This window comes from Neomonachus schauinslandi, chromosome 3 (genome assembly GCF_002201575.2).
Source record: "Neomonachus schauinslandi chromosome 3, ASM220157v2, whole genome shotgun sequence".
In the NCBI taxonomy this organism is placed as follows: domain Eukaryota; kingdom Metazoa; phylum Chordata; class Mammalia; order Carnivora; family Phocidae; genus Neomonachus; species Neomonachus schauinslandi.
The window spans coordinates 124214299-124227323 of record NC_058405.1 but is presented as its reverse complement, the minus strand read 5'-3'; the positions used below and the strand labels follow the sequence as shown (position 1 = coordinate 124227323).

Genomic DNA, 13025 nt, shown 5'->3' with positions numbered 1-13025 from the left:
CTTAGAAAACCATTTCTGACAGCATACTCTACAACAATACTTAATTGGGTATATGAATCTTATTAAAAATGTTTCCAAGTTTTTATTATCCTAATGTGTGCCTCAAAAAGATCTCTACGTGTTTAGATAAAGGCTGATGAGACAGATGGTGACAGAATCACTTCAGAACTACTCACATTCTAGTTTTCAGAAAAACTAAGCATTTGCCTCAGTAAGGCAGAAAGTAGGCTTTCAGAAAACTTTGTATCTCTATGTATCTATATGTAGTCTTGTGATTCAAGACTATATTTCTATCATTTCTTCTTATGTTTACCAGAAGTTTAAAGCAGTATCAAATACTGTGTCTAGGTCTACATGATATTTCAATAAATTAGTCATCCAGTAAATTCATTACCTTCTTCCCTCCATGAATAAAATGCAATAAAGTTATTTTATGGTAAACATTATTCCCAGTGGAATTTGAAATAAAAATTATGGCTAATCACAATCCACAAGCCTTGCATTTTTAAACAAACACAAATCCTTCTTAAAGACATATATTTTATTGTATGATTTCTATTAAAAGTGACTAAATGAAGGCAGAATTTTTTTAAATGTGCTTGCATTCATAGAGAGTTAGTTCATAGAGATATTTTAATAAGGTCTTCAGAATCATGTAGACATAAGCCCAATGTCAAAATTAGTAAATATCTGAATCTGTTGTTTTAATATCATCATACCCAAATAAGTTCTAGTATTATAAGCATAATAAAAGTACTACATTTAAATTAAGTTTCAGAATATAAAACCTTCACTTTGTCATTTTTATGTATAACATATTTTAAAGCAAATTGTGATATAGAATATATTTTGAATATATGATGTGATTTAAAGCAAGTCATAAATTCTCAAAATGCTCAGTGGAATCTACAAACACAAGTTGGTATATGTTATAAAGTACTTAATTGAACTTACTACAGGTTTCCCTTGCTATACAAAAGTAGTGTTCCCATGAAACCCTACATAAGCTAAAATGGCACAAAGTGAAGAGGATCCCCCACTTTCTGGAAGTTTGCCTTATGCCACTTCACTTTTAAGACCTACAAGAGTACAGTAACAGCTTTTTTTGTAAAAGCAAAATCCTCTTTGGATTTCTTTTGGTTAATTAAAATAGGTACTAATGCAGGTCTTTCGTAAAAGTGAAGTTGCATGGGGCACCTGGGTGGCTCAGTGGGTTAAGCGACCAGCTCAATTTCAGCTCAGGTCATGATCTCAAGGGCATGGGATTGAGCCCAGCATTGTCCTCCATGCTCAGAAGCGAGTTTGCTGGAGATTCTCTCTCTCTCCCTCTCCCTCTGCCCTACCCCCACGTGCACACGTGCATGCTCTTTCTCTCAAATAAATAAATCTTTAAAAAGAACCAAAGTGAAGTGGCATAACGTGAATTTTCAGAAAGCAGGGGATACCTGTGTATGCACAACTACAGACTGTTATATAATGGCAATGATTTAAAAAATCAAATAAGTATTTCAAAAATCATTTTGCCATTAAGAACTGGTTTCGTGCTCTGAAACAATAGTACATCTAATCATCTCCATTGATTTATTAAAGCATTTCTTCTATATGTATATATTTGATTCAGTAGTAGGAGAATTGGTTTAAAAATCCCATTTAAAGCACAATGTGGAGAAAACTCATTTTCATGCGTTTGTATTTAAGGCATCAGTACAGCTTTTGAAAGTAGGAGGGAAATGACATAAAATAGTCAATGCAGAAATATACATGCTTTAGTGCATTTGTGCAAGTCAGAGTTTTTCTAGTACAGCATTTGAAATTACTTTTCATTAATTTTTATCTTTTAAAACTGGGAATTTTTATAGCTGATGAAAGCTTAACAAATTCGTATCTTCCTCAAGATAAGTTTATTTTCCTTCACAATACTAATAGAAAGGATGGATCTAACGAGAGATTCCTAACCAACTTCTTTAGGGTAAATGATGAAGGTTCAAATAGATGCAAGGAGAGAACAAAATACAAAAGAATGATAAAACAGTCTGAAGCACAAGCCATAAAGAGTAAGTCACGATTGCTAAAAAACAGCGATTGGTGTGGTATGCAAAGAGAGTAAGTACACCGTGGCTCCATGGACATTGAAGATGTAGCACTGCAAACAGCGACGACTATGAACTGGAACTCAGGCTTCACATATGTAGAGCCACAAGCAAGGCATTGGTTGGTCTTTTCAATCATAATCTCTCATGGAATTTGTTGACTATGAGTAACATGAAAGCAATATCTGTTTTCCACAAACAATAATTGGTGATCTTTATTCATTTTAACTTTAAAAAGCCATAGCTCAAAGCATTATATTACATTCTCAGGTTGTGGATGAAGACTAGGACCTTGACTGGGATACAACTGATGCTCAGTTTATGTTTGTGGCATTTGAGTGTGTAACTTCTTATTATATAAACGTTTCCTTTGCATTCTTTCAAGGGCATTTCAGGAAATTTAAATTCTTTGTTAAAATTTCTACAATTTGATGCTTGAAAATAAGACTATATATGTATAAAAAAGAAATAATTCTACTACAACAATCTGTATTTCAATAAATAATTTTCAAATAAAATATGTTTTAAAGAATTTAGAAGCACTTTGAAATTTCAAATGCCTATAATAAACACAAAGAGTACAATAAAGAAGCATTTACCATTTTTATCCATGGAATTTGGTTCTGATTGTTTCTTGCCAATATCAGCAAAGGAACGAACAATGGGAATTCTATTGGTGAGTTTTTTCTGATTCTGGTGGTGATGCTGTTTCATCAGTGCCTCATGAACCCTGTGGCGTACATCCTCATTGAGCTGACCTGAGCTCACTTGTTGGTCAAGGACCATATCTGAAGAAGGAAGGCAGGAAAGATTAGCACAGTAGATTAGCAGAGTATGCAAGCCGCAAACCACTGAGTCCAAACACACATAACCCAGATAATACGATTCATCTTAAAATAGAATGAATTCTTTTAAAAATCTCAAAAAGTTGTGACTTTTTGTTAAAATGTTGCACAAAAAAAAGACGGGAAAATTTTTACTATAAACCATTCAATTTTAAATACGTAATAATTTCATCAAGTATTATTTTTTACATGGACATAGTTGCATTGAGAATAAGCCTTTATATTCTCAATTATTCACACTGATGGGAGGAAACAGTAATGGGTAATATCAATATAATTAGTATGTTTAAAATTATAAAGTGATTTATACTTATAATTTAATATGTTTTTTTTCCCTTTTTCTAGCAGAAAATGATTTGCATGTTTCCTCCTTAAGTAAAAAAAAGTCCATCTGTAAAAATCTGATGCAGGGAGGCTTAGGCAGCTATCTAGTTGGTTGCATTTGGAGAGCAAACAACTCTTACATTGATATAAAGTCAGCCCCCACAAAACTTCCTTGAAAATGTATTTATATTAGAAAGGTCTTCTATAACCATAAAACAAAGAATAAAGGTGAGATTTCAGAAGGCTATAATTAAGCAGGTTGATATTTACCATATGTAGTGTCAGAAATGCTTATAAAATAAGTAGATGAGTAAAGGAATTTTAAGTTTCTTGGTAATACAAAATCACTTCAATAAACCTCATTGTAGGGAGAAGGAGGGTAGATGTGGAAGTAGGAGGATCCTGAGCTTACCTGGTCCCACAGGTACATCGAGGCAATAGCCACATTTACACAACTAACTCTGAAAATGACCAGAAGACTGGCAGAACAGACCTTCCATAGCTAGTCATAGAGAGAAGGCCACGTACAAAAGGGTAAGAAAGGCAGAGACATTGTTGGGAACCAAACCCTTGGCAGTATTAATCCCAAATAGGAGGGAAATCACAAACATGGAAATGCAAGAGATCAGACCCCACACCAGGCACTCCTGGCACTGAGGACCCACACTGGGAGGAGTAGTCCTCTTAACTTCTGCCTTTGAAAACCAGCATGGCTTAACCCTAGGAGCTTTAAAATTAACAGGCTTAACTCCAGGGGAGGCTGAGGGCAATAGAGAACTTGAGTCCCCACTCCTAAAGAGACAGCATACTAAATAATTCAGCTGAAGACACAGCACAGAAGCAGCACTTTGAAAAGTGCCTGGGGTATAGATGAAGGAAACTTATTGACTTAGAAAGTATACCAGAGAAGCAGGGATCTACAGGAGATTTCTCTGAGAGCAAAAGTGCTGGCAGGTGCCATTTCTCTTCCTCTCCTCCAGCAGGACATTTGTGGGAGCCAACTCTACACTCTCCAACTACGCTGCTAGCACTGTGTTCCCCACCTGAGCATTCTCATGTGGATCCACCTCACCCAACCCTCTTGCCTCTGCAGGCATCCCTCCAAAGCAGTTCCTGATTGGATCTGACTCCAAAAGCAATGACAACAAAAGCAAAAATAAACAAATGGGACTCTATCAACCTAAAAAGCTTCTACACAGCAAAGGAAATCATCAACAAAATAAAAAGACACCCTCCCAAATGGTAGATGTTTGCAAATCATAGATCTAATAAGGGGCCAATATCCAAAATACATAAAGAACTCATACAACTCAACACCAAAAAAATAAACTGATTACAGAGGACCTGAACAGACATTTTTTAAAAAGAAGACTACAGGTGGCCAAAAGACACAGGAAAAGATGCTTAACATCACTAATCATCAGGAGATAAAAAAGCAAAATCACAATGAGATATCTCCTTACATCTGTCAAAATGGCTAGTATCAAAAAAGACAAGAAATAACAAGTGTTAGAGAGAATGTGGAGAAAAGGGAATGCTTGTGCACTGTTGGTGGCATTGTAGGTTGCTGCAACCACTGTGGAAAACAGTATGGAGGTTCCTTAAAAAAATTAAAAATATAATTACTATATGATTCAGTAAGTCCACTAATTGGTATTTACCCAAAGAAAATGTAAACATTAATTTAAAAAGATAAATGCTGGGATGCCTGGGTGGCTCAGTCAGTTAAGTGTCTGTCTTTGGCTCAGGTCATGATCCCAGGGTCCTGGGATCGAGTCCTGCATCGGGCTCCTTGCTCAGCAGGGAGCCTGCTTCTCCTTCTGCCTGCCGCTCCCCCTGCTTGTGTGCTCTCTCTCTCTCTGACAAATAAATAAAATCTTAAAAAAAAAAAAGATAAATGCTTCCCCAAGCTTATTGCAACATAATTCACAATAAGCAAGATATAGAAGCAACCCAAGTGTCCATTGATAGATGAATGGATAAAGATATATATATATATACACACACACATATATATATAATGGAATATTAGCAATGAAAAAGGAGAGCTTGACATCTGTGATAACATGGATGGACCTAGAGGATATTATGCTAAGTGAAATAAGTCAGACAAAGCTGGATACCATATGATTTCACTTACATGTGAAATCTAAAAACCAAAAGATGAACAAACAGACTTTTTTTAATATTTTCTTTTTTTAATTTTATTTTATTACGTTATATTAATCACCATACATTACATCATTAGTTTCTGATGTAGTGTTCCATGATTTATTCTTTGCGTATAACACCCAGTGCTCCATTCAATATGTGCCCTCTTTAATACCCATCACCGGGCTAACCCATCCCCCCACCCCCCTCCCCTCTAGAACCCTGTTTGTTTCTCAGAGTCCATAGTCTCTCATGGTTCGTCTCCCCCTCTGATATCCCCCCCTTCATTTTTCCCTTCCTGCTATCTTCTTTCTTTTCTTTTTTTTTTTTAACATATAACGTATTATTTGTTTCAGAGGTACAGGTCTGTGATTCAACAGTCTTACACAATTCACAGCGCTCACCATAGCACATACCCTCCCCAATGTCTATCACCCAGCCACCTCATCCCTCCCACCCCCCACCACTCCAGCAACCCTCAGGTTGTTTCCTGAGATTAAGAATTCCTCGTATCAGTGAGATCATATACATGTCTCTCTCTGATTGACTTATTTCACTCAGCATAATACCCTCCAGTTCCATCCATGTCGTTGCAAATGGCAAGATTTCATTCCTTTTGGTGGCTGCATAATATTCCATTGTATATATATATACCACATCTTCTTATCCATTCATCTGTCGATGGACATCTTGGCTCTTTCCATAATTTGGCTATTGTGGACATTGCTGCTATAAACATCGGGGTGCACGTACCCCTTCGGATCCCTACATTTGTATCTTTGGGGTAAATACCCAGTAGTGCAATTGCTGGGTCGTATGGTAGCTCTATTTTCATCTTTTTGAGGAACCTCCATGCTGTTTTCCAGAGTGGCTGTACCAGCTTGCATTCCCACCAACAGTGTAGGAGGGTTCCCCTTTCTCCACATCCCTGCCAACATCTGTCATTTATTTTAGCCATTCTGACTGGTGTGAGGTGGTATCTCATTGAGGTTTTGATTTGGATTTCCCTGATGCCGAGTGATGTGGAGCACTTTTTCATGTGTCTGTGGCCATTTGGATGTCTTCTTTGGAAAAATGTCTGTTCATGTCTTCTGCCCATTTCTTGATTGGATCATTTGTTCTTTGGGTGTTGAGTTTGATAAGTTCCTTATAGATTTTGGATACTAGCCCTTTATCTGATATGTCATTTGCAAATATCTTCTCCTATTCTGTCAGTTGCCTTTTGGTTTTGTTGACTGTTTCTTTTGCTATGCAAAAGCTTTTCATCCTGATGAAGTCCCAATAGTTCATTTTTGCCCTTGCTTCCCTTGCCTTTGGCAATGTTTCCAGGAAGAAGTTGCTGCGGCTGAGGTCGAAGAGGTTGCTGCCTGTGTTCTCCTTTAGGATTTTGATGGACTCCTTTCTCGCATTTAGGTCTTTCAACCATTTGGAGTCTATTTTTGTGTAAGGAAATGGTCCAGTTTCATTCTTTTGCATGTGGCTGTCCAATTTTCCGAACACCATTCTTTGAAGAGACTGTCTTTTTTCCATTGGACGTTCCTTCCTGCTTTGTTGAAGATTAGTTGACCATAGAGTTCAGGGTCGATTTCTGGGCTCTCTATTCTGTTCCATTGATCTATGTGTCTGTTTTTGTGCCACTACCATACCCTCTTGATGATGACAGCTTTGTAATAGAGCTGGAAGTCCGAAATTATGATGCCACCAGCTTTGCTTTTCTTTTTCAACATTCCTCTGGCTATTCGGGGTCTTTTCTGGTTCCATACAAATTTTAGGATTATTTGTTCCATTTCTTTGAAAAAAGTTGATGGTATTTTGATAGGGATTGCTTTAAATGTGTAGCTTGCTCTAGGTAACATTGACATCTTCACGATATTTGTTCTTCCAATCCATGAGCATGGAATGTTTTTCCATTTCTTTGTGTCTTCCTCAATTTCTTTCATGAGTATTTTATAGTTTTCTGAGTACAGATTCTTTGCCTCTTTGGTTAGATTTATTCCTAGGTATCTTATGGTTTTGGGTGCAATTGTAAATGGGATCGACTCCTTAATTTCTCTTTCTTCTGTCTTGTTGTTGGTGTATAGGAATGCCACTGATTTCTGTGCATTGATTTTATATCCTGCCACTTTACTGAATTCCTGTATGAGTTGTAGCAGTTTTGGGGTGGAGTCTTTTGGGTTTTCCACATAAAGTATCATATCATCTGCAAAGAGTGAGAGTTTGACTTCTTCTTTGCCGATTTGGATGCATTTTGTTTCTTTTTGTTATCTGCTGGGGCTAGGACTTCTAGTACTATGTTGACTAGTAGTGGTGATAGTGGACATCCCTGCCGTTTTCCTGACCTTAGGGGGAAAGCTCTCAGTGTTTCCCCATTGAGAATGATATTCACTGTGGGTTTTTCATAGATGGTTTTTATGATATTGAGGTATGTACTCTCTATCCCTATACTCTGAAGAGTTTTGATAAGGAAAGGATGCTGTACTTTGTCAAATGCTTTTTCTGCATCTATTGAGAGGATCATATGGTTCTTGTTCTTTCTTTTATTAATGTATTGTATCACATTGATTGATTTGCAGATGTTGAACCAACCTTGCAGCCCAGGGATCAATCCCACTTGGTCGTGGTGAATAATCCTTTTAATGTACTGTTGGATCCTACTGGCTAGTATTTTGGTGAGAATTTTTGCATCCATGTTCATCAAGGATATTGGTCTGTAATTCTCCTTTTTGATGGGGTCTTTGTCTGGTTTTGGGATCAAGGTAATGGTGGCCTCATAAAACGAGTTTGGAAGTTTTCTTTCCATTTCTATTTTTTGGAACAGTTTCAGAAGAATAGGTATTAATTCTTCTTGAAATGTTTGGTAGAATTCCCCTGGGAAGCCATCTGGCCCTGGGCTCTTGTTTCTTGGGAGATTTTTGATGACTGCTTCAATTTCCTTAGTGGTTATAGGTCTGTTCAGGTTTTCTATTTCTTCCTGGTTCAGTTTTGGTAGTTTTTACATCTCTAGGAATGTATCCATTTCTTCCAGATTATCTAATTTGCTGGCATATAGTTGCTCATAATATGTTCTTATAATTGTTTGTATTTCTTTGGTGTTGGTTGTGATCTCTCCTCTTTCATTCATGATTTTATTTATTTGGGTCATTTCTCTTTTCTTTTTGATAAGTCTGGCCAGGGGTTTATCAATCTTGTTAATTCTTTCAAAAACCAGCTCCTAGTTTCGTTGATCTGTTCTACTGTTCTTTTGGTTTCTATTTCATTGATTTCTGCTCTGATCTTTATTATTTCTCTTCTCCTGCTGGGTTTAGCCTTTATTTGCTGTTCTTTCCCCAGCTCCTTTAGGTGTAGGGTTAGGTTGTGTATTTGAGACCTTTCTTGAGAAAGGTTTCTTGAGAAAGGCTTGTATTGCTATATACTTTCCTCTTAGGACTGCCTTTGCTGCATCCTAAAGATTTTGAACAGTTGTGTTTTCATCTTCATTTGTTTCCATGAATTTTTTTAATTCTTCTTTAATTTCCTGGTTGACCCATTCATTCTTTAGTAGGATGCTCTTTAGCCTCCATGTATTTGAGTTCTTTCCGACTTTCCTCTTGTGACTGAGTTCTAGTTTCAAAGCATTGTGGTCTAAATATATGCAGGGAATGATCCCAACCTTTTGAAATTGGTTGAGACCTGATTTGTGACCTAGGATGTGATCTATTCTGGAAAATGTTCCATGGGCACTAGAGAAGAATGTATATTATGTTGCTTTGGGATGGAATGTTCTGAATATATCTGTGAAGTCCATTTGGTCCAGTGTGTCATTTAAAGTCTTTATTTCCTTGTTGATCTTTTGCTTAGATGATCTGTCATTTCAGTGAGGGCGGTGTTAAAGTCCCCTACTATTATTGTATTGTTGTCGATGTGTTTCTTTGCTTTTGTTATTAATTGGCTTATATAATTGGCTGCTTCCATGTTAGGGGCACAGATATTTATAACTGTTAGATCTTCTTATTGGATAGACCCTTTAAGTATGATATAGTGTCCTTCCTCATCTCTTATTATAGTCTTTGGTTTAAAATCTAATTTGTCTGATATAAGGATTGCCACCCCAGCTTTCTTTTGGTGTCCATTAGCATGGTAAACGGTTTTCCACACCCTCACTTTCAATCTGGAGGTGTCTGTGGGTCTAAAATGAGTCTCTTGCAGACAGCAAATTGATGGGTCTTATTTTTTTATCCAATCTGATAGCCTGTGTCTTTTGATTGGGGCATTTAGCCCATTTACATTCAGGGTAATTATTGAAAGATAGGAATTTAGTGCCATTGTATTGCCTGTAAAGTGACTGTTACTGTATATTGTCTTTGTTTCTTTCTGGTCTATGTTACTTTTAGGCTCTCTCTTTGCTTAGAGGACCCCTTTCAATATTTCTTGTAGGGTTGGTTTGGTGTTTGCAAATTCCTTTAGGTTTTGTTTGTCCTGGAAGCTTTTTATCTCTCCTTCTATTTTCAATGACAGCCTAGCTGGATATAGTATTCTTGGCTGCATATTTTTCTCATTTAGTGCTCTGAAGATATCCTGCCAGTCCTTTCTGGCCTGCCAGGTCTCTGTGGATAGGTCTGCTGCCAATCTAATGTTTCTACCATTGTAGATTACAGATCTCTTCTCCCGAGCTGCTCTCAGGATTTTCTCTTGTCTCTGAGACTTGTAAGTTTTACTATTAGATGTCAGGGTGTTGACCTATTTTTATTGATTTTGAGAGGGGTTCTCTGTGCCTCCTGGATTTTGATGCCTGTTTCCTTCCCCAAATTAAGGAAGTTCTCTGCTATAATTTGCTCTAATATACCTCTGCTCCTCTCTCTCTTTCTTCTTCTTCTGGGATCCCAATTATTCTAATATCGTTTCATCTTATGGTATCACATATCTCTCTAATTCTGCCCTTGTGATCCAGTAGTTGTTTATCTTTTTCTCAGCTTCTTTATTTTCCATCATTTGGTCTTCTATATCACTAATTCTCTCTTCTGCCTCATTTATCCTAGCAGTTAGAGCCTCCATTTTTTATTGCACTTCATTAATAGCCTTTTTGATTTCGACTTGGCTAGATTTTAGTTCTTTTATTTCTCCAGAAAGGGTTTCTCTAATATCTTCCATGCTTTTTTCAAGCCCAGTTAGTATCCTTAAAATCATCATTCTGAACTCTAGTTCTGACATCTTATTAATGTCCATATTGATTAGGTCCCTGGCAGTCAGTACTGCCTCTTGTTCTTTTTTTTGAGGTGATGTTTTCCGTCTTATCATTTTGTCCAGAGGAGAATAGATGAATGAGAGAACAAAATGCTAAGAGTGTAACAATGACCCCAGAAAAATAGACACTAAACAAATGAGAAGAGACCTGAAACCAGGGGAAAAGAAAGGGAAAGAAAGAAAAAAGGAAAAGATAAAAAAACAAAAAACAAAAAACAGAATATGATCAAATATGATCAAGCTGGTGCAGAGATCAATGCCACACACTAGATTTTGGGTGTATTTTGGTCTGTTAGAAGAAAGTGCCTCCCAAAACTTTAAGGAAAGAAAAACTTATATATGTACAAAAATAAGGGTAAATACGATGAAGAGATGGAATATGACTGTAAGGATGAAAATTATAAAAGATTTTATAAAAGGAATTGATAAGATAAGAAGTTGGTTTAAAAAAGAAAGAAGAGGAATTAAAAAAAGAGGGGGGAGAGAATGTGATCAGGCAGGAGACTAGAACAAAGCCATACACTAGAGATTTAGGGTATATGTTGGTCTGTTAGAAGAAACTGTATCCCAAAATTTTAAAGAGAGAACAACTTATATATATATATATATACCAAAAATAAGGTTAAGTACTATGAAGGGATAGAATAGGACTCTTCCAGAAAGTGGTTGCTTTTCTGTTCAGAGTTGCTGCTATTCTTTTCTTCGATCTCCTGTTGAGTTCGTAGGTGTTCAGAATGGTTTTGATCCCTATCTAGCTGAATTCCTGGGACCAGATGAAATTTAGGTCTCCTACTCCTCCTCCATCTTGCTCCTCCTCCCAAACAAATAGACCCTTAAATATAGAGTACAAACTGCTGGTTGCCAGCTGGGAGGTAGGTAGAGAGATGAATGAAATAGATAAAGGAAATTAAGAGGTACAAACTTCTATTTAAAAAGTAAATAAGTCATGAAGATGAAAGGTACAATGTAGGGAATATAATCATTAAATTGTAATAACATTGTATGGGAACAGTTAATGACTGCACTTATTGGGGTGAGCATTGAGTAATGTATAGAATTGCTGAATCAATAAGTTGTACACATGAAAGTAATACAACATTATATGCCAATTATACTTCAATAATTTTTTATACTTTAATAATAATTTTAAATTTTTTTAATTTAAAAAACATAGTCAATTCTGTTTTTAAAGAAATAATCAAAGTTGCAAAAGAATTTATATTGTATGATTCCATTTATGGCATATACACACATACAGAGAAAGAACACTGTAATGATACACACCAAATTGTGTAAGAATGGGTAGGAGTAGGAGTAAAGAGAAACTAAAGTTTTGCCTTAGAATTAGATTGAACCATATAAAACTGCCATTTTTGAAAGTCAAAAACGGGTATCTGCAGTTTCATAACATTTTAATTTTTTGCATGAGGAGTTTTATGTAATAAAAAATATTAAAGAACACTAATCAATCCAAAAGTATCTCCTTTTTCAAAACAAGGGGATTTGGAAGAGAGAAATACATGAAAAGGAGGATTTTTAGGGCAGTGAAAATACTCTTCATGATATCATAATATTGGATACATGTCATCATACTTTTGTCCAAACCCATATAGAATGTATAACACTCAGAATGAATCCTAATATTAACCATGGACTTTATGTGATAGTGATGTGTCAATGTAGGTTCATCAGTTGTAACCAACATAATATTCTGGAGGGGGATGTTGATAATGAGGGAGGCTATGCATGTGTGGGGTCAGGGGTTTATAGGAAATCTCCGTATCTTCCCCTCAACTTTTCTGTGAGCCTGAAGCTGCTCTAAAAACTAAATTCATAATTTAAAAACAACTTCAGTATAATTAATCTGCTCTCAGATGATCAAATATTAACTCTAATTTTTTGAGGCACTAACTCCTTATATAAAGCAGGCATATCACAGTGAATTAATTGCCTTCCACAGTCCTACTGAGTGCAACAAAAAATTGAATATTAGCAGAATTCTCCCGTACAAACAATGTTTACTTCAGCATAAAAGGGAAGGACTAGGGAAACAGACTTGGGTCACTGTACCACATTCTAGCTGTGTGATCTTGTAAAGTTGGATAACCTGAGGGTTCTTATTTATAAAATGGAGATAATATCTATCTCATATGTTGTAGTCCTAAGGACATAAATCACCTAATGGACTGATCAGAATATTGAGACCCTCAGTAAATAGTTCCCAGTATAAGATTTCTTTTGCAATTTCCATTAAGTAGGTTATGGGTCCCTAGTTTGGAGTTTGTGGTGGCTTTAATGCACTCATATTTATTTTATAACAGTATATCAAGTGGAGACAAAGTAGGGGTTATAAATAACAAAAAGCTCAGAGGAGGTAGTTCAAGATGGTGGTGCA

At 36.3% G+C, this 13025-nt stretch overlaps 1 protein-coding gene across 3 annotated transcripts in view; it reads right to left on the bottom strand.

The window, feature by feature from the left end:
• Nucleotides 1-13025, bottom strand: part of SLC4A10 (solute carrier family 4 member 10) — a 299454-nt gene that overhangs the window by 109822 nt on the left and 176607 nt on the right. For all 3 annotated transcript variants that reach the window (XM_044913311.1, XM_044913312.1, XM_044913313.1), the window contains one exon: nucleotides 2690-2878. In XM_044913311.1, coding sequence (XP_044769246.1) covers nucleotides 2690-2878 — 189 coding nt within the window. The remainder of the gene's footprint in view (nucleotides 1-2689; nucleotides 2879-13025) is intronic.